We start from the raw sequence: 21,130 nt of genomic DNA, 5'->3' as shown, positions 1-21,130 counted from the left end.
TCTCTTAATGAGTAATGGGTGTGTTCTGGGCATAGCATGCAATAAACCAATCAGAGTCTCATCTCCCATTCCCTTTAAAACCAGTTGCGCTCTCACCATGGTGGATTTGCTATTTACATGACGGAATTTGTAAGTGAAAAAATGTAACGCTTCTCTAGCGAGGAAATGGATCAGCTCGTGCGCAAGGTTAAAGCTGTGTGTTCATGTGTGAGGTTAAAGCACAAGCAGACCATCTACGGGACAAGCCGGATTCAACCATATGTACACAAACATTAATCTTTTACATTGTAATCCTTTTATTTTTAATATTTGGCTTGTTTGTGTGTTGCTGCGCCTCCCTGTGTGTGTGTAATAAGCAAAGTGTACGCGCGTTGTGGAAGCGCCTATAGCCGCACATTACTAACGCGCTCTTTAAAGGGGTGGTACAATGCCCTTTTCACAAGATGTAAAATAAGTCTCTGATGTCCCCAGAGTGTGTGTGTGTGAAGTTTTAGCTCAAAATGCCCCAAAGATATTTGTATATAGCATATTAAAATTGTCACTTTTTGAGGGTGAGCAAAAACACACCGTTTTGTGTCTGTTCCTTTAAATGCAAATGAGCTGCTGCTCCCGGTGCAGGGGGCGGAGCTTCAAGAGCTTGTGTCCTTTTACCTCACACACACATGCACTGAAAATTTCAAACACTTTTAGCCTATTATGTTCAAACCAGATTCAGACAATGATGGAGAGACTCAAGAAGAAGCGACAACATGTAGAAGCAACAGGACATTTCTGAATGGTTAGTTGGTGAATTTATGCAGCTTATGTGGAGTTATCTTCTAGTCATTGATTAGCATATTCTGTCTTGATAATCTAGAAATCGTGTTCAGGGGGCGGGGTTTATGCAAATTCTAGGGTTGGTGATGTCATTAACCCGGGAGGAATGTTGTGTAGTTCCTACCAGCCGTTTGTTGTAGTCCTTAAAAAGCGATTTCTTTAAAAGAAAATCTCTCCCTTTGCTCTGAACTTTGAGCGTTGTAACTTTGCAGATGTTGTTTATGCTCAAACAGCAACATTATACACTAACTAGAGTTAAAAAAGTGAAATCATAATCAACCACCCCTTTAAATAAAAAAACAATGTGCCTGAACACACCTCGTTTTCAGACCAGCACGCATAAATGGGCGCAAATTGTTTAGATGCAGAACAGAATGAATCACATTTGTTTGTGTAGAATTGAGCTCCTCCCACTTTATATAGAACGAGAAACACCTGCTAATCTACTTTTCTAGTTCATATATTACCCGAAGCTCAGTTTTGTGTGCTCATTTTCCCTGCTGTGGATGTGAAGCTTAAAACCTTAAAGTCAAACTTTGAAGATTGATTTTTGACCTGTAAAATGTCATCTGATGGTTTTTCTGAGGAGGACTTCACTTGTCCCGTGTGCTTGGACTTTTTCGTTAATCCTGTTGTTCTGCCCTGCAGTCACAGCATCTGTTCAGAGTGCATTCAGACGTTTTGGGAAAGTAGAGGATTTAATGAATGTCCCATTTGCAGAAAAATATCCCCAATGGATGATCCTCCAGTGAATTTGGCTTTGAGGAACCTGTGTGAGAGTTTTCAGCAGGAGAGAAGACAGAGATCTTCATCTGAAGGTGAAACGGTCTGCAGTGTTCACAAAGAGAAGCTCAAACTCTTCTGTCTGGATGATCAACAGCCCGTGTGTGTGGTGTGTCGAGACTCCAAAACACACACCGACCACAAATTCTGTCCCATAGAGGAAGCAGTGAACATCAATAAGGTCAGATAAATGATGTTCAAAACATTTGTTCACAATGTTAATGTTCACAATGACAAATATATAAAAAATGACTTTGAAACTCTATGTTCTGAGGTTTATGTGAGTCCTGAAACCAAAGAGCTCTTGATTTGGAAGCACACAAATACATTACAATTTTTGTTGTCTTTAAACATTTCTCTCCTTTTTTTCAAGCCTAAATCAGATCTGTGTGTATGATCAAAACTTTATTTTACTGAATTGTGAAACTGATATTTTTCTGGTATTTCTGGTGTTATCAGATTGCATTATAATTTACAGGGAGTGGTTGAATGTAACGTTCAGTTTCGTTTTCCTGGAATATTAGTGGATCTCTGAGCTGGAGCGAGTGAGTGGAGGCGGGGCTCATTTGCATATTCATAGAACCACGCATGCTAAATGAGGCAATGGTGTCAAGTTAAATTCAAGCTATTTTAAGGCATCTTAAATCTAAGATGAGTTTTAAGGGATAAAATGATTGGCTATAGGGGACTTTAAGTTGGGATTAAAAGTGACTGTTGTGATTAGATCCTGCCTCAACTCTCATTTCCGCAACCACTGAACGTGATGTTTAAGTTGCATTAGTCAATTAGACATTGAACAGGTGACACAGGTTTCAGTTCATTTTGACCCCTCCCTCCAAACGTATTCCCTCAATGGACTATGCTATCTTTAATATGTCAAAGACAAAAGGATAAATAAAATCAATCAATAATACAGAAAAGTGACACGCTATTTTTGTTTTTCTCTTTCAGGAGAAACTCAGAGATTCACTGCAACTCTTAAAGGAGAAACTGGGAGCATTTGAGAATTTTAAACTGACTTTGGACCAAACTGCTGATCTTATTAAGGTTTGAAATAAACAGGCGATTCTAGGATTGATATAGATGTAGTTTGGCCCTTATATCTTTCTGTTAATTTTCAGAATGAAACTCAAGATACAGAGGAGAAGATCAACAAGGAGTTCGAGGAACTTCACGAGATTCTACGCAATGAAGAAGCGACCAGAAAAACAACGCTGAGAGAGGAAGAGGAGAAGAAGTGTCAGATGATAATGGAGAAGACTGAGACGACGAGGAAACAGATCGTCTGTCTCACTTGGAAAATCAGAGACATAGAGGAACAGATGATGGCTAAAGATGATTCATTCCTGAAGGTGTCAATTAATGTTCATCTTCAGATTTTCAATAGGAATTCTTCTGAAATATGAATGTCATTTTTGGAGATTAAAATTACTTTTGGTTTCGCTGAATGATTTTTTCCCCCCTGTATTTGCAGAACTTCAAGACCACACTGCAAAGGTCTGTTGTGTTTCTCTTCTAATTTCTGGGCTTCTGAACCATCAGCATTTCTGACTCCTCAATGCTGTTGTTTTTTTGTTGTTTTTACAGAGCCAAAAGCCCACCGGATCCAGGGAATATTTCAAAATTGCTGATTGATGGCCAAAAATACCTGAGTGACCTGAAGCGCACTGTGTTACAGAAGATTGAGGGTTCCAGCGGGGACCACAGTTTCAGGGGGGGCCCCAGCTCTAGAGGGGACAACAGTAGCAGGAGGGGACAACATTTCAGGGGGGGCCATAATCACAGGAGGGGCCAGAGATCCAGAGGGGGGGCACAATTCCAGGGTGGTCCCGAGTTCCAGGAGGATGGCCACAGTTTTGGTGGATCATACAGGTCCAGGGGGGGCTATAATCAAAGGGGGGCCCAGAGTTCCAGAGGAGGGCCACAATTCCAGGGTGGATCCGAGATCCAGGAGGACGGCCACAGTTTTGGGGGATCATATAGGTCAAGGGGGGGCTATAATCAAAGGGGGGCCCAGAGTTTCAGAGGAGGGCCACAATTCCAGGGGGGCCCCGAGATCCAGGGAGATGGCCAAAGTTTTGGTGGATCATATAGGTCAAGGGGAGGGCTGCAATTCCAGGGGGGATCCGAGATCCAGAAGGAGTTCTAGGGAGGGGGAGGGGGAGGGGGAGGGGGAGAAGAAGGGGCAGAGGGAGGGGGGGGGGGGGGGACACGGCAGAGACCTTAAAACAATTCCAATAAGTACAAATATGTAACATTAAAATATGTTCTATATAATATAATATAATATAATATATAAATGGCCTACATTGAAAAAATTTGGTGTAGAAACAATAGAGAAAACTCAGAAATCGCTAGTAAATTTCACAAACAAGTACCAAGAAACAGCAATACATTGATTTAAACGTGAAATTGTGAAGTGGAAAAACTGAAATAGCGTTTTCGTGAAAACATACATACTCTAATAATCTAAATAATAAACTTCAAAAGCATTTTTTTATGCATTTATTAACATTTTTCATTTTTCAACTACAAATTTTAGAAATTACATTTATTCTAGTCACAGAAAAAGACTGTGCACAAATATCAAAGGCACAATATTTAAGATTGTTGGTGTTACAGCCCGGGTCATTGCGTCGCCTTTCAACGACGTCAAATCCACATTACCCTCGATTTCCAGTTTTACTTCTTTAGAAACCATGGAAACACCAAAGATGCTTTAATAGTTTTAAACGTCATCAAGCTACGCCTTTGTTTTAAAATAAGCGACTTCTAGCAGTAAATAGACATACTGTGCCTTTAAGCATAGAAGTTAGACATAAGTTTGCATTTTGCACTTAAGTTTTTTATTATCACCTTTGAATCAGTGATGGTTTGTTGAAAACAGCTAACAGTTTAAGAACTAGTTTTTTATGTACAAGCAGTTTATACTATTTTATGAATAAAACAAATCAAAGTAAAAATATGTAACATTAAAGTTAAAAGTTAAAGATAAATGAATGGCCTACATATTTATTTCAGAATCCATTACAAAGAAATGGAAAGTAACACACTGGATTAAACAAAGTTTTGAAGTAGAAATACAAAAATAGTATTTATTTGTAAAACCTACTCCAATAATCTTTAACAACATGGGGGTATACTATAATGTTTTACCTTATAGTATATTCTGCATTTATTGATGTTTATTTGTATTTCCCCCCCAAAAATAAAATTTTTCGAAATGAAATGTATTCAGGGTCACGGAAAAAAAAACGATATTAGGCATATACTGTAGAAGTTACAAATAAGTGTCTGATTTTTATTATCAGCTCTTTGAATCATTGACGGTTTGTTGAAAATGGCCGAGAACTTTATTATTTTTTGTATGTACCAGCAGTTTCTATTATTTTACAGCACCTACTATTTGTATTATTACTCGGCTACTTGGCACAGTAAATAACAGCTGAGTGGAAATATTTTACTATCTCATTAAATGCAAAGCTTCTGCAAAGAAAAACAGTTCCTATAGCAAGCGGATTTGAGCCTACTGGAACAAACATATGAAAGACATATGAAACGAAAGTTGCACTCATCTTTTCTTCCTTATGGTGATGTATATCCGAGTGAAACGGCTTCTGAAACAAGAACAAATGTAGGGCGGGGCTTGATTGGATGGTTGTGGTTTGCTATTGGTGGATCTCATGTGAGTGACAGGTTGCCCCGCCCTCGTCATCAGAGAAGAGAAGAGATGCTGCAAGAGGAACTTATTCTGAATCAAGATTACGAGGCACAAAAATTATATGATAAATCATTTATAAAAATAGGCTACTGCAATATTCCATGAAAAATAAGAATTGTCTATTTTGATTTAATGGTGACTTTAAGTGATAAAGTACATTTGTGTCACTTATTACACAGACTTTTACCACATAAATGATGGGATATGAAATTTTGATATATTGATTTAAGAAACCATTTAAAAATCGTACCTGTTTATTATCTTATAATCTTTTACAGTGTACAAAACAATTGTTCTAGAAACAAAATGAACAGTTCAAAAATATTACCTACTAATAATTAATATGCCTACTATTAACACTGAAGTCTTGCAGCTTCATTTTACAGTAAATACAGCAGATAACTTTAATTTATCTTTTATTCTTCATCTAATAAGTTATGATAACCTGTGACAATTATCAAGCTCAGATATAATTTGGGAACATTGTTCTCTGCTATGAAAAGTATAATCAACTATATTAAATCTAAATATAACTATTATTTATTAATTTGGTATGTGGTTCTGTCATAAATTGTTATTTTTTAATTAAGCTCATATCAAATTTGGGTGTTTTGTATTATTTACAACATTGTTCTCTGTAACTTATGAAACAATAATCAAATATAGGCTTTTTAATTCATTGTTAATTATGAATTTAGGTTTAGGGCTCTGTCATGTTATATTGTTATTTTTATCTTGGCTTTTATTCTTCATATTATATGTTACCAATAAAAAAAAAAATTGAATCTTTTTTTTTTTACTTTTTTGATCCACATGCAGAACTTTTTACCTTCATTTGCATCCCTTCACCTCTCCTCATCCTCATCCTCATCCTCATCCTCTGCAACAGAAAAGATCTATCACCCACTGCCAGTATTACCAGGGAAAACCCAGACAACTTCCGGCAAATTTAGATTTGCTCTGCAAGTAGTCTGGCAAAGAGCTCATTCAAGCCCATTTCTAATCCGTCGAAATCGCGGCACCAATCAGAAACGTTGAGGCGGGCTTTACACGATGACGATCGCTCTGATTGGTTTTAGGTCTATCCAATTGCGCCCATTGAGCGACGTCCGTTGGTGAAGCGCACCAACTTTTAAATGCATTATTATATTCAAATTGCAAACACATGAGGACAGTCTCCATGAAAGACCCACTGGCAGATGAACGTGCTACTACATTTCTCTCCGAAACGGTAGGAAATTAAATTAGATTTAATAGAGGATTTTAACTGTGACACGATGATTGACAGGGCAGTTTACGTGACAGGATGCACGCGACAGATCCGTCCGATAAAGATGACGAAGTAGTATGTCCCAAAGCTTGCCTACTTTTTTGCTACACATTCAAAAGTAAATACCTTTTCTTCACAAAAAGAGTACATACTTTTATGGCGTAGTGTAACTTAGGCGAATTGGGACGCAGCATATGGCTTTACACCATGCCGATCGCTCTGATTGGTTTTAGATCTATCCAACTGCGCCCAGAGGCATTTGAGCGACGTCTGTTGGTGACGCCCCTTTGGAAATGAGTTATTAATGAAGCTTTGCCAGACCATAACTCAGTTACTACTGAGAATGGTCTGGTTTTAACCAGGCTAAGTATTACCAGTAGGGATGGAGAAATGAAGCCTCTTCAATCTTTGAAGCTTTTCGCTGATTGTTTCGGGAAAAGATTCGAAGCATCAAGATTGTCGAAAACAGCGCCATCATGTGGCAGGTCAAATGATAGAAATGATTACTTTCCAAAAAAGATAATTCTTTCAAAAGTAAAAGAGGCACAAAAAGCACCACAACCTTTAAATTGGAGCAAATGTAAAAACACAAGAACAATTTATACGTGTGTTTCATAACTGAAATATTACTATGAGTTTTAAATGAAGTTCAGGTGTAATTTTGTTTTGTATTATTTACAACATTGTTCTCTGTCACTTTCAAAACAATCAAATATAGGCTATTTTATTATTGTTAGTATGAAATTGGGGGTTCGGGTTCTGTCATAAATTGATATTTGTAATTTGGCTTTTATCCATCTCATTATATGTTAACAATAAAGAAACAAACAAGTAAATTTTTTTGTTTGTATTTTTAATATATTTGATCCACATCCATCCCTACCTTTTCACCTTAATTTGCATTTTAATGTAATTATTCTATAATGCTGTTTTTGTTCATGCAATTTTCTATGTATTTATTCTTTTTTTTAAATAAATTAAATTGGAAAGATATTCTTAATATAGATAAACATCTCAATAATAACATATAGATGTCTATTCTAATTTAAATATATTTGCATATTTACTCTATGATGAACATCAGATCAGACAGGTAGCTCCGTTTTTAACGCTAAATGTGTTTAGTTTTCTGATAATAGTGTATAATTCACATAGTAAAGTGTGGCAATAAATAATTTTTTAAAAATAATTATAATAATATCTGTAGCAATAATCAAGCTCAGATGTAATTTCTGTGTTTTGTATTATTTACAACATTGTTTTCTGTAACTTAATCAAACTAATAATAAAACAGGCTATTTTATTACTGTTAATTATGAATTTTGGGTTAGGGTTCTGTCATAAATTGATATTTGTAATTTGGCTTTTATCCTTCATATTATATGTTAACAGTAAAGAAACTTTTTTCTGGAATTTGATCCACATGCATACAGACCTTTTCACATTAATTAGCATTTTAATCTAATGATTCTATAATGCTATATGTTCATGCATTTTTCTATGTATTTATTGCTTTTTTTAATGAATTCTAAGAATCGCAAAGATATAAAATCTCAATAGTAAATGTATAGACTAGATGTGTATTTTGATTTAAATGCATTTGAATATTTACTGTATTATAAGGAACATAAGTTCAGGTATGTCAGTGAAAATGTGTTGTTTATCTAGAAGTTTATCTAGATCTTCTCACAGTAAAGTTATCATCCCTCTATTATCATGCCTTGTACTGATCATCATTGAGTTTTCATGCACATTAAAATAATTTCTGCTCTCTGCATCTAAACGTGTCAAACTTACGTTTTACTCCCGACAAGCCCCGCCCACTGAGTCCAGTAGAATTGACTGACATGTAAACTGCCCAACCATCGATAAGAAGTCACATTCGATCCAGCCAATGAGATTAGATAGTTTGGATTTAATTATCTTGATTTCCTGAGTTCGCTGGACTAGATCAATTCATTTGAAAATTTAAATCCTTCTGGAAAAAATAAGTGAAACACCCTCAGCGATCACATCAACGGCAAGATGAAACTTCTACAGGTATCTGTGATTTTTTGGTTGCATTTTAATTTGGCTATAATAACTGCACTGTCACTGTTAAGCAACAATTATAGATTTTGTTAGTCCTACTATTTTTCATGATTTTTAATTTATGTCTCATTCTGTTTCTGTTTTCGTTCTTTTGATTTGATTTTAATTATGACCGATTTGAGATTCATCTGTTCTTGAATGCCTGACCTGTGCAGTATTGTATTATATTTGCATATTATACAAATTAAAATGTATATTAATAAGGCAGAAAGGAGTGAAATACTAAAAATGTTTAATTTTGATGGTGCAAAACAGTGTTTCGGCTTGTACAGATCTGCATTCTGGACTAATGTGAAGCAAAAGTGCACTTTGTTTTACACACTAAAGTCTGAGTATCCTCTGACTAACAGCCCTAAATAAGCACAGTTACAATAGCTCAATATATGGGAGAGCGTTGCTATAGAGAGTGACAATATTTTATTGCAATAGGTAGCACTTCAGTCACTAAGTCAATACCAAATCAAAACTAGTTAGCACATTATTTGTAATTGAAAGAGTTTAATGACAACATGATCATGGTTAAAATAGTTAAAAAATAGATGTATGAGATGATTAAAAATACCATTAATTTTACCTAGCAAATATGTAAAATGTTACCTGAGAGAGAGAGAGAGAGAGAGAGAGAGAGAGAGAGAGAGTAAGAGACAAAGAAAAGAGGGGGCAAGGAGAGCGAACCCAAGAAAGGGACCCAGAGAATAAGAAGAGACAGATGAACAGTTACAATCTTCTTTTATCCTTTCCCTGACCATGTGACTAAAACCCAAATGTGAGACGTTCAAACTGACCAATCAGATAATTACAACTTCCCCCATCTTACTAAAGGTGTGACAATTCGTTGACCCCCGAAGTACACACATCTTGGCCTACAGGCCTTGATCACTATCAGCCCCTCTGTGCCTTTAGGAACTCCAAACGGTCCTTGGGGTAGAAAGAGGGGGTGGAAAACACAGTAAAGCAAACGTCTTTGTTCATTTTCAAATATCTTGGATTATTTTCTATCCTTCAAAGGACTCTTATGCCGCTCAGTTTTCTGTCCCCTCACAAGTAGCCCCGTAGTCCAAATGGTTGTATGCTCTTATCTAATATCAGACATTCTTTTGCAGCTGCATGGGGCTCCAACTTCTGCCCATTTCTCTTCAGAGCGTGTGTGGGAACGAGCGAGACAATTTTGTTACTGGCCATACATTTACAGGGACATCAAAGCATGGTGTGAGCAGTGCAAGGCATGTCAGACACGGCGCGGTCCGGTTCTGTGCACCTATGGGTAGGCCCAAGTCAGTGCGTCCGTTTGAAAGAGTGGCTATGGACATCTCAGAGTTGCCTGTGACTTCAAAAGGAAACTGGTATGTGCTGGTTTAGCACATTTTGCCAATCTTAAAAGATTCCTCTGATCCTAGGCTAAAATCGGAATCTTTGATCGTTAGTTTGACAAGTTCGCCGACAGCCGATTAATGACCGTTGCAATACATTTTTTACCTCAGACGAAATTCTGCCGGTGTCAGAAGATTTGACTCTCAGTCCTGCAGTGTGACTTCTCTTATGACGACAATCAAATTGACTAAAATAAACGTAACAGAATCCGTTGTAGCCACCATTTCAATCCCGCGTGTAATGCAGCTCATGTCACCGAACGTGTCATTGATTGATGTTAAACTCCGGACAAGTTTTCTTGCATCCGTCCGTTTTTAACGCATCTTGAATGCCGTACAGTCTGACATTAATGACAACTGAGATCTTACAGTATGACATGGCTTACAGCGATGATCTTGTTTGTACAGTCTGACAAGCAACAATCTTAAAGAACTATTATAAATCGCACAGTGTGCACCCGGCTTAAAACTCTTTTGACCTATGGAGGGGAATGGGACCATTCTGTGAAGCATGTGGTTTTTGCTTACGACACAACGACCCACTGGACTAGGACTGACTTACCGGATTGTAGATCCTTTTGACTCTAGTGAGAGGGTGCAGGTCGTCCATTACAATAGGGTGCGGCCTTACACATTGCCTGTTTCTCTCGTGTCACAGAACCAGACTCTGTCCAATGTTCCAGACTCATAGCCTGAGTCTCTTTCCCTGGAGTCAGGAGTTTCTGGTGAAGAGGAGAAGTGTGTTTCTCCCAAGAAAGATCTGAGTGCTTTGTCTGACTCACCGTGTTCAGTTCAGGGGTCTGAGCTAAACATGAGTATGACTACACTGTTAAATGTCGCTGTAGGTTTAGCAGCACAGTACTGTAATAACCTACAGTACAATACTGCATTTCTATATTACAGTAAGGTACCGTAATTTGCATTGTATTGTGGGTAATTTTGTTTGAGCGGGAACATTTTACAGTAAATTTTAGTGTTGCTGTAACCTAGCTGTAACCTGGCTGTAAAATGCCTGGCAAAAATACAGGGTTGCTGTAAACAGAGAGCGCGCGCGTCGCCCGACTGACGTCAGAGCACAACTGCAGGCAGACGCAGATCACTCGCTGGATGGATGGATCTCACTCTGCGGATATTTGGAAATTTGGTAAGTTAATTTTGAATTTTATAATAAGGTTTTAGGATTTTACACTATAGTGTACATGTGACAGTGGAAGTTTAGCCAGCGACGGTTGCAAAAACACCGTTAGTTAGATCTGCTCTTTCACCCCGCTGCTTGTCTCGACATTTTCAAATCTAACTCGAGATTTGAACATTGAATAAACATTACCTCACGGTTTATTTCGACCAAAACAAACTTGGTGATTGTTGGAACGGTGGAAGGACAAATCGAGGTGGTTAATTAACGTTAAATGTGTTATACGATGGTCTGCGAGATAAAATTACTGCATTTGACATGTTACGTTTGAAGGATCTTATGATAACTAAAATGTCTGTTATCTGTAAGGATCGTTTCCATAACATCCGAGCCCGTCAGTGGTAAAACAAACACTTATAATAGACATAACGTACGTTATTTTGCTCAAAATGCTATATTTGCAGTCCGTTTCTCGGATGGCGAACTTGATGATACATGATTTTACGAACTTGTACGTTATGATAAATACTGGACCAAATTTACTAAGTTGTTTAGACACAAAAACACGTGAAAACACGGGTTAAAAATACTGCACTTTCCTTTGCAACGCAAAATGGGTGATTTGGTCTAAGAGAGATTGACTATTGGTACCAGTTTAGCCTTTTATTTCATTTCTATTTAGGTGGGAGACCCAGTTCTGTAGCATTGTGATTTGTAATGACAAATAATTTACTATAATAATTAAAAATATGAATAAAGGTGTAAATTGTTCAAAACTATCAGAGTTAATAATGATCTATTAGGCAACAAAGACAAGTAAAATGCATGCCAAAAAAGCAAGTTAGAATATTTAGAGAGATCAAGTGAAGCTTAAAGTGAAGCTTATTTTTATTAACCTAGATGTATTGTAAAGTTAAGCAGATGTATGAAATATATGTCCTCAACAAGAAACATAACAGTAACTGAATAATATGTATTTTGATTTCTTACAGCTCTACAGTGTGGGCCAATTTTATTTGCAGCCTGGGAAGGAGTTTTCTGTAAGTATTAGCCATGTTAATACAATGTTTTAAACTTAAAGTTTTAAAATCTAAAGGTTACATTTTTTTTCTTTTTTTTTTATTGGCTGTTTTTTTGTTTTGTTTTTCTACAGAATTTTCTTTTACAATTTATCTCTTACACTGTCTGCTCATCTTTATTGGTGCTGTGGATAACAGGTTTTATCATACGTGTTTTTGTGTTTAATGTCTTTTTCAGGTTTGGTCACCGCCAGGTTCCACTACCACCTCAGCTACAGCTGCAAGTCATGCAGTTTCTCAACCTCTCACATCGACTCTTTGGAACTTCAGCTTATTCACCGTATCCCCCAGAGTAAGATAAGTGAAGTCCATACATACCCTTTTCATCTCTGTGCGTGCCGTAACTCTGTCTGACGCACCCACCGCTAGCCTAGCTTAGCACAAAGACTGGAGGTAACGGCTCCAGCTAGCATACTGCTCCCAATACGTGACAAAATAACACCAACATTTTCCTATTTACATGTTATGATTTGTATAGTCACAGCGTGTACAAATAACAAGGTCACATGAGACACAGACATCTTCTAACCGTGTACACACTGGGAAGTACATTCTCAGAAGGCGAAGCACTGCTACTTCTGCGGAGTGATTAGTGCAACACTCTGAGCGAACTCTGCTCCTCACCACCGGGCTTCTCAGGTGCTGCGAGCAAATCACTCCGCAGAAGTAGTAGTGCTTCGCCTTCTGAGAATATAGTTCCCAGTATGTATATGGTTAGAAGATGGCTGTGTCTCATGTGACCTTGTTATTTGTACACGCTGTGACTATACAAATCATAACATGTAAATAGGAAAATGTTGGCGTTATTTTGTCACTTATTGGGAGCAAGTATGCCAGCTGGAGCCGTTACCTCCAGTCTTTGTGCTAAGCTAGGCTAGCGGTGTGCGTCAGACAGAGTTACGGCACGCACAGAGATGAAAAGGGTATGTATGGACTTTTCTAACTCTGGGGGATACGGTGAATAAGCTAAAGTCCCAAAAAGTCGGCATGTTCCTTTAACTATCCCTTTAAAAGCTGTTTACCTGTAAAGTGCTGGTGTACTGGACATGCAGTGTTCCTAAATGAAATGTTTTTTTTTTTCACAAATCCACAATAGTGTAATTGATTAATAAAAAATTGTTTTTGACAAAACATTGTTTGGATTGATTGATTTGCAGTTATTCTGAAGTTGGCGTATAATATTATTACCTGTAAATGTATATACTGTAATAACTACATATTATATAAATATAATATTATCATTATTAGTAATTTGAAAATCATAATATTTAGCAATAATGTATCAATATAGATATTACAGTACAATACTGTATAATTAATTACAGCAGAAGCAGAAACATTACAAAAATACAGTAAAAATACAGTAAAGTACTGTTTTGTAGTTTACAGTACTGATCTTGTGTACTGTAAAGTAAATTACAGTACAGTTACTGTAAATCAAAATACAGTAACTTGCTGGCAACCGTGCTGCCAGTACTGTACTGTAAAAATACAAGAAAATTGTTAACAGTGTAGGAGAGTTGTGGATTTAAAAATCAAGGTTTCCCCAATTATGGTTGAATCATGGAAGCTACACCAGTTACTTTTGCCGAGAGATCTCAATTTATTATGTATCATGTGTCAGACAGAGAGAAACAGGCATATAAGAATATAAGGCTACACGAGAGGTCTTCATTCCAGATTTCTTTGTTCCCCATTTCTCTATCATCTCACCCCATCATACTAGCTGTAAATGGTTCTCTGGGTTTCTCCTTCCTTACCCCATCATCTCTATGTTTCCTTCCTCTCACGCCCTCATGCCTTTATGTTTCTCTGAGGTGGTACAGTAAGTTTGAGCTTATATACATTACAGAGAGGCTTACAGCTTCCTTTTAAGGTATCAAAAACATATAGCTTATGTTTAAAAATGGAATGTATACCTAATTCTTACACACTATCCCTCTGTGTATACATTAATACATTAGTGGTATACAAATGGTATATTTGCATCAGTTGAAACATTCATTTTCTCGCAAAACTGTACCAACTGTAGACATTTGAAGTATCATCATCATTGGAACTCTGCTAAGTGAACATTGCATACCTCTAAGCAAAATATAACTCTACCAGCTCTCTGCTCAGCACACAAGTGCAAACATAGTCTGACTTCACAAAATACATTATGAAATTATAAAGAAAATGAATAAATAAAAATAAAAAATAACACTAAACAGTACATTTTTAGTTTTCAAGAGTTCGTAGACCTCCTGGCCATTTAAAGGATTTTGTTTTGTATTGAAATAACTGTATACCTCTGTGTATGGGAGAGAGCGAGTGTGAATTTGTTCTATTGCAGAGCCTGTTGTTGCTGTAAAAAAAAAAAAAAACCTGTGTTCTATTAATAAGCTTGTTGCGATAACAATAATGTGCTTTGTACTCTACTTTGTGTTTCAGTGTATACAGCTGTTTATTGTTTATGACAGTTGACGTTGTTATTCTAACAAAAACGGGGACGTTCTGGATGTACTGGCTCTTGTTGTATATGTGTGTGTGCAATGTATTTTTCCCCTCGGGACTTGGCATAGATAGGCATGGGTCATGCGCACTTTTGGTAATAGAATGTTGTGGCTTTTCGGAGATAGTGGACTCATGTGTTGCCTATTATAGAGTGGAGAAGAGTTTGGACGGCTATCATTTATTATTTTCTTATTTCTGAGTGTTTAGGCGAACCCTGCACGAACGCTCGGTCACACTAGCTATAACTGAAAGTGGAACTCTACTTTGAGATTAATTTCTAAGCAATTTAAAAAAATGGCATCTAGTTCTTTGTCTGAGGAGGATTTATCTTGTCCGGTGTGCTGTGACATTTTTATACACCCTGTTCTTCTGTCGTGTAGCCACAGTGTTTGTTCAAGCTGTATTCAGAGGGTTTGGAGAAATAAAACACTTAAAGAATGTCCGGTTTGCCGATCAACATCTTCAAATGTTCGTCCTCCGGTAAATTTGGCTTTGAAGAACCTGTGTGAGAGTTTTCAGCAGGAGAGAAGACAGAAATCTGGATCTGCAGGTGAAACGGTCTGCAGTGTTCACAAAGAGAAGCTCAAACTCTTCTGTCTGGATGATCAACAGCCCGTGTGTTTGGTGTGTCGAGACTCCAGAAAACACGCAAACCACAGATTCAGTCCTGTAGATGAAGCTGTCGCGGATAATAAGGTCAGATAAATGAAGTTTCAAATATTAATAATTATTGACAGACTATTTAACTTTGACAAACTAATACTGAAAAAAATACTTATGTGGGTTTATTTACACAGGAACAATTCAGACTTTTTGTATTATCTGTTACTCCCCATGTAGACAATAACTTTATCCCTTAAAACTCATTTTTGGTCAAAATGATTTTTTACTGTTTAGTGTTAATCACTTAACTCAGCCACAACCCTAGATCACAAGTGTTATCAGCTGACAGTATCAGTATTAACAATGAACATTTGTGCAGTTCTATGACAAACACTTATTCATTACAGAATATTATGAACTGAATTATTAGGACACAAAAAGAGGTCCACATCTTGTGGCACACTTCTTCCAAAACCAGCATCAAACCAATGTACTGTATCAGCTTAAATGTATGGAAAAGCATCCAGGAACTGCTACGGGACAAATAAGCTTAAAATAATAACAAGAAAAAAAAAGAAGAAAAAACAAGGTTAATTAACCCTTTAAGCCCTGAGTTGTTTTCTCTGATATACACAAAATTAAAGACTCATAACTCAAACAATAGCAAGTAGAGTCAAAAGGTTTTTACATTTGGACATTCTAATGAATGTTGAGAAAAGACATTATAATGGTTATAAATTGATTTGCATTTCAGTGAGTGAAATAAGTATTTGATCCCCAAGCAAAACATGCCTTAGTACTTGTGGAGAAACCTTTGTTGGCAAGCACAGAGGTAAGACTTTTCTTGTAGTTGCAAAACTTGTGCCGAGATAATGACAGTAAAGCAATTGTTGTTGTTTCTTGGTAGGACGTCAGATCTGGGTCACAGGCCGCAGAAGCCCCAGTGGTCCAAAAGTCAGTGCTTCGCAACACAGACTGGGTGAATTTACGAATTAAAGCATGAAAGTTCTGTCTTTGACCTTTCCTAGTGGATATACACCGTTTACCTTTGCATCACGTAGACTACACCACTGGCTGAAATGATAGACTGTATAAAACAATGTACTTAGTGTCCGTGACGTAACCCGTAGGTTCGTGAGGATCATTTTTGATGCCCAAAGTGGGCGGAGCCGGCTGTGTAAGTAAATGTTACGCTATTTATGAAATGCAGGCTTAACATTATATTAGGGCTGGGCGATATATCGCATGACATTGTTAGGCGCATCTCGTCAGTAAAGCCGGTTCCTTGATTAGTAGTAAATCGCCATCACCTGCTTTCAGACGGATCGGCATTCACTACAAAGAGCCGTAGTTAACTGACAAGCTGAGCCATACCGCATTAATATCACAGGCGATACGTCCGCGATAATTAATGCGGTATGGCTCAGCTTGTTCCAGTTCCAGGCACCTTCTCATGAGCCTCCAGGGTACCCTGAGTATTTCTGTTAGTTTGAGTTTGTGATTAATAAAGACTGCTGCATATAGATCCTGTTTTTTCTCTGCTTCAACAAAGACCTGTGACAGATCGACAGACCTTTTAAACGTAGATCTTCCAGCAGTCCAATTGCTGTGTTTCCTACAATAAGGTATTTTATTCTTTATTGCACATTTAATAAGGAATATAAAGGATATTCTCATTTTACCACCCACCACTATCCAGTAAGAAGTAGTCTCTGAGGCACCAACGGATTTTTTTTGGGATCTTCGGGAGGAGATTGGAGTCTCAACTCTAATCGCTACATTTCCATAACTATTTATTTCACACTGACAAAATGAGTTGTTCTACAGTAAACTGTACTAACCGTTTCTGTGGGAGTGTGGCCAGGGCCTTAATATTGCGGCTCCACTTCGTGCTCACTACTGCGCAGACTCGGGCTCCAAGATATCATATTAAAAACACCATATAGACATATAAACAACATTAAAAGCTGGATTATCACAACAGGGGGTCTAAATGCTTAAATGATCTGAGACCAATGATCATATAAGATCAAATAAACCAAATTTTTTATTACTGAATTTGTTAAATTTGTCTTTGTCTTTAATTAATCATTTTATTCTGACTTCAAGCCATAATCAGATTGTAAAAGTTGTAAAACTACTAATTTTATGCAAATAAATTTTCAATTGTATCGGTGATGTATATTCTAAATATAATCAAAATAAATAAATAGATAAATGTTTTGGCTTTAAGATAATGTCATCATCTGTGTTACCCTGGTCTAGTGTGGACTTGTGTAATGTCTTGTTCTGGTCCATGTTTTGTAGTCCTTTGTAGTTCTTGTTGTTGATTAGTTCTGTGAGTGTTTCCAGGTGTGTCTTGTGTTTGCCTGTATTTAAACTCCAGTATTTCTCGTGTTCCTTGTTGAGTCTTGTCCTTCTGGGATGTAATGTTTGTTGAGCTCATTCTATTCCTGGTTCTCTGTTCTTCATATTTGATTTGTTTTTGTTTATTCTGTTAATAAAATTCACTGCGTTTTGGATTTTTGAGTTCTCTCTACATTATTGATAATGAGTAAATGATTTCTGCATTACATCAATAAGAACTTGAGAGAGAAATAAGCTTAACTGACATGAAAAAAAATAAACGTATTTCTTTAGACTCTAACACAAAATTAGCGTAAATATATTCCTTCCACTGTCTGTACTATATTAAATTAAAAAGGGCAAAAACCCCAGAATAAAATAAATTCAACAATAGACGCTGTTTTTGTTGTTTCTTTCAGGAGATACTCAAAGCTTCACTGGAACGCTTACAGCAGGAACTGAGAACATCTGTGAATCGTGAACAGAATCTGTGTAAAACTGCTGAAGATATTAAGGTTTGAAATAAACAATGTGATTAATGTAATTCTGGAAGTGTAGATGTAGAGTTTGGCCAATAAGGTTGTCTCTAATTTCAGTTTCACGCTCAAGGCACAGAGAAGCAGATTAAAGAAGAGTTCGGGGAACTTCACCAGCTTCTACGCAATGAAGAAGCGGCCAGAATAACAGCACTGAGAGAGGAAGAGGAGAAGAGGAGTCAGATGATGAAGAAGAAGATTGAAGAGACGAACAAACAGATTTCATCTCTCAGAATCACAATCAGAGACATCGAGGAGCAGATGAAGGCTGAAGATGTTTCATTCCTGCAGGTGTCAATTAATCTTCATTATTCTCTAATATATGAATGTCAATTTCAGAGATTAAAATCAAATTCAGTTTTTCAGTTTTTAAAATCAAATTCAGATTTCTTTATTTTTTCTTTACAGAACTTTAAGGCCACATTGCAAAGGTTTGTGTGTTTTTGTCTCTGTGCTTCTGAACTCAAATCATCTCACTCTTAGAAGAAGAGGTTCTATATGGAATCTTAAAGGGTTCCGTCAGACGCTTCTTATATAGAACCTTGTAGAGGTTCCCATCATTCTATGGATTTCGTTTGAATTAACCCATTCATTAATTCAAGCATTTAAACTTTATGAATTTAACAGCTTGTAAACTTTATCACTTAAAATTTAAATAACCAATTAAACATGAGAGTAAAAATGTAAGACATTTCTCCTTAGAAACTTTTTGGCATAAAGGGTTCTTAAAATTGAGTCAAGAACCCTAGAGTTCTATCTTTTTTCTGTGATCTGCATCTCTGACTCTTGAATGTTGTTTCAGAGCTCAGTTTAGCCTTCCAGCTTCAGACCTCAGTCAAAGAGAGACGCAACAGATTCCATCTCTCACAGTCAGAGACTTCAAGCGGCAGATGAAGCCTGTATGTGTGTCAATGAATTTGCATTACTCTCCAGTTATATGAATGTCACTTTCAGAGAGTTAAGCCAAATTCAGTTTTGCTGAATAATTTGCATTTCTTTCTTTTTTTCTTTACAGAAGTTTCCAACCACATGTATAAGGTTTGTGTTTGTTTGTCTCTGTGCTTCTGAACTCAAATCATCAGCATCTCTGACTCTTGAATGTTGTTTCAGATCCCAGTTTAGCCTTCCAGATCCAGACCTCAGTCCAAGTGTGGCGATCACTTTCACAGATCACCTGACCAACCTGAAGCTCAATGTCTTACAGAAGATGCAGAACAATGTTGGTAGAACTGAGTATGACAGAATGCAGCAATGTGAGTATATCTATGAGTATCTGTTCTCTCTCTTCAGCTTCAGACTTTGATCTTTCTCATCCCGTATCTCGTTTCATGCCGATGAAGGTTTCTGATGATTCAGATGATGAATATAATCTAGATGATCATTTTCCAAAAGGTGCATGGGACAGCAGAAAGATCAATAGAAGAGGCTTCCAGAGACCGGCTAAATCCGAAGCAGCAATTGAGATGCCGAAACTTACAGCGGAACATATACGTCAAACCTTCATGCATGAATTTGACTGAAACATGATCATCAACAAAATCATAAATCATCATGATCATAAACAAAAAATCATCATGTTTACAACCTCATTTACAACCTTTAAAATGGAGTAAATGTAAAAACATAAGATCAAGTTATACTTGTGTTTTATATTTGAATTATTAGTCTAGTTTTTACTAGTTTAAAGGTGCCTTATGCAACTTGGAGCCACCTATAGGCAATTAGTTGAATTACACTGGTAACGGTTACTAACGGAGTTTGATTGACAGCTTTGCTTCCCAGTAGGCGGAGACACTTTTTGTTTGCATAACGTTAGTTCTCATGTTGACCTACTCGCAGAAATAAATCCTACTCCTAAATCAATGTTATTATTATTTTTTATTTAATAAACAGCCTTTTCTCTACAGATCAAGCATTATAATGTGAATATCATATTGGAGAGAGTTTTACCGTGCATGTATGCTGCTGTCTACAGATCAAGCATTATAATGTGAATATCATATTGGAGAGAGTTTTACCGTGCATGTATGCTGCTGTCTACAGATCAAGCATTATAATGTGAATATCATATTGGAGAGAGTTTTACCGTGCATGTATGCTGCTGTCTACAGATCAAGCATTATAATGTGAATATCATATTGGAGAGAGTTTTACCGTGCATGTATGCTGCTGTCTACAGATCAAGCATTATAATGTGAATATCATATTGGAGAGAGTTTTACCATGCATGTATGCTGCTGTCTACAGATCAAGCATTATAATGTGAATATCATATTGGAGAGAGTTTTACCATGCATGTATGCTGCTGTAACCGGAAGAGGCGCGCGCGCTGTTTAAATACAGCGCTTTGAAAGCGCGCGCTCATTGAATGGAGAATGACAGCCGCAGAGGAGGGAAAACGAGTTTTCGTAAACTTTAATGATGTAAATAGACTTCTGTCCCTCACATTAAGCTATGAAATAGGCTTCAGATGAATTTGTCACCCAAACTGACGTGAAAAAAGCGGGAGGCGCCAAAAAGCGCGCTGTTTGCATCCCTGTGATAAATGAGGTATTACATTACTGTACTTGTCCAATAGAAACGTGGCCAACTCTGCATCGCTCTTCAATCCAAATGCAAACTTCATCTGCCGCCATCTGACAAACGCCAAACCCAGATTTACTCTGGTTTTACTCCGGGCTTTATCCGATGCTCTCTTTGCAGTGCTATATTTTCTTTTCTTATTTTTTTGGCAAGCTCCGTCGCTAGTAGGGCTTGCGTCCGCCATTACTTTAACAAAATATTGGGCGTGTTTGTAACTCTCAGTGTACCTGCCCTCAAAGCCTGTCATTGGCTATCACCTCACACACTCCCTTACAAATGTACACGCCCCAAAACGTCCCGA

General features: G+C 37.2%; 2 protein-coding genes and 1 long non-coding RNA gene across 4 annotated transcripts; all 3 read left to right on the top strand.

The window, feature by feature from the left end:
* Nucleotides 1-1,324: 1,324 nt before the first annotated feature.
* On the top strand, nt 1,325-2,652 carry LOC307144752 (E3 ubiquitin-protein ligase TRIM17-like; the record flags this gene model as incomplete). Its single annotated transcript, XM_079847313.1, has 2 exons — nt 1,325-1,780; nt 2,551-2,652. The coding sequence occupies exons 1-2, from the start codon at nt 1,379-1,381 to the stop codon at nt 2,650-2,652; spliced, it is 504 nt and encodes a 167-aa protein (XP_079703439.1). The 5' UTR covers nt 1,325-1,378.
* A 78-nt stretch (nt 2,653-2,730) lies between these two features.
* LOC307145134 lies at nt 2,731-3,274 on the top strand. The gene is made up of 3 exons (XR_013818903.1): nt 2,731-2,951; nt 3,074-3,096; nt 3,187-3,274. It is a non-coding gene; the product is annotated as an uncharacterized lncRNA (long non-coding RNA).
* An 11,541-nt stretch (nt 3,275-14,815) lies between these two features.
* Nucleotides 14,816-20,142, top strand: LOC307145133 (E3 ubiquitin-protein ligase TRIM17-like). 2 transcript variants are annotated; one of them, XM_079847995.1, is made up of 9 exons: nt 14,885-15,457; nt 16,272-16,343; nt 18,130-18,225; nt 18,307-18,537; nt 18,655-18,677; nt 19,049-19,145; nt 19,262-19,284; nt 19,357-19,499; nt 19,639-20,142. In XM_079847995.1, the coding sequence occupies exons 1-9, from the start codon at nt 15,056-15,058 to the stop codon at nt 19,764-19,766; spliced, it is 1,215 nt and encodes a 404-aa protein (XP_079704121.1). In that variant the 5' UTR covers nt 14,885-15,055; the 3' UTR covers nt 19,767-20,142. The 2 variants fall into 2 exon arrangements, with proteins under 2 accessions (XP_079704122.1, XP_079704121.1); XM_079847996.1 differs by lacking the exon at nt 16,272-16,343 and having other exon boundaries at nt 14,816-15,457.
* Nucleotides 20,143-21,130: the final 988 nt, after the last annotated feature.

This window comes from Squalius cephalus (assembly GCF_949319135.1).
Source record: "Squalius cephalus genome assembly, chromosome: 17".
Classification (NCBI taxonomy): domain Eukaryota; kingdom Metazoa; phylum Chordata; class Actinopteri; order Cypriniformes; family Leuciscidae; genus Squalius; species Squalius cephalus.
This window is presented reverse-complemented; position numbering and strand designations above follow the sequence as displayed.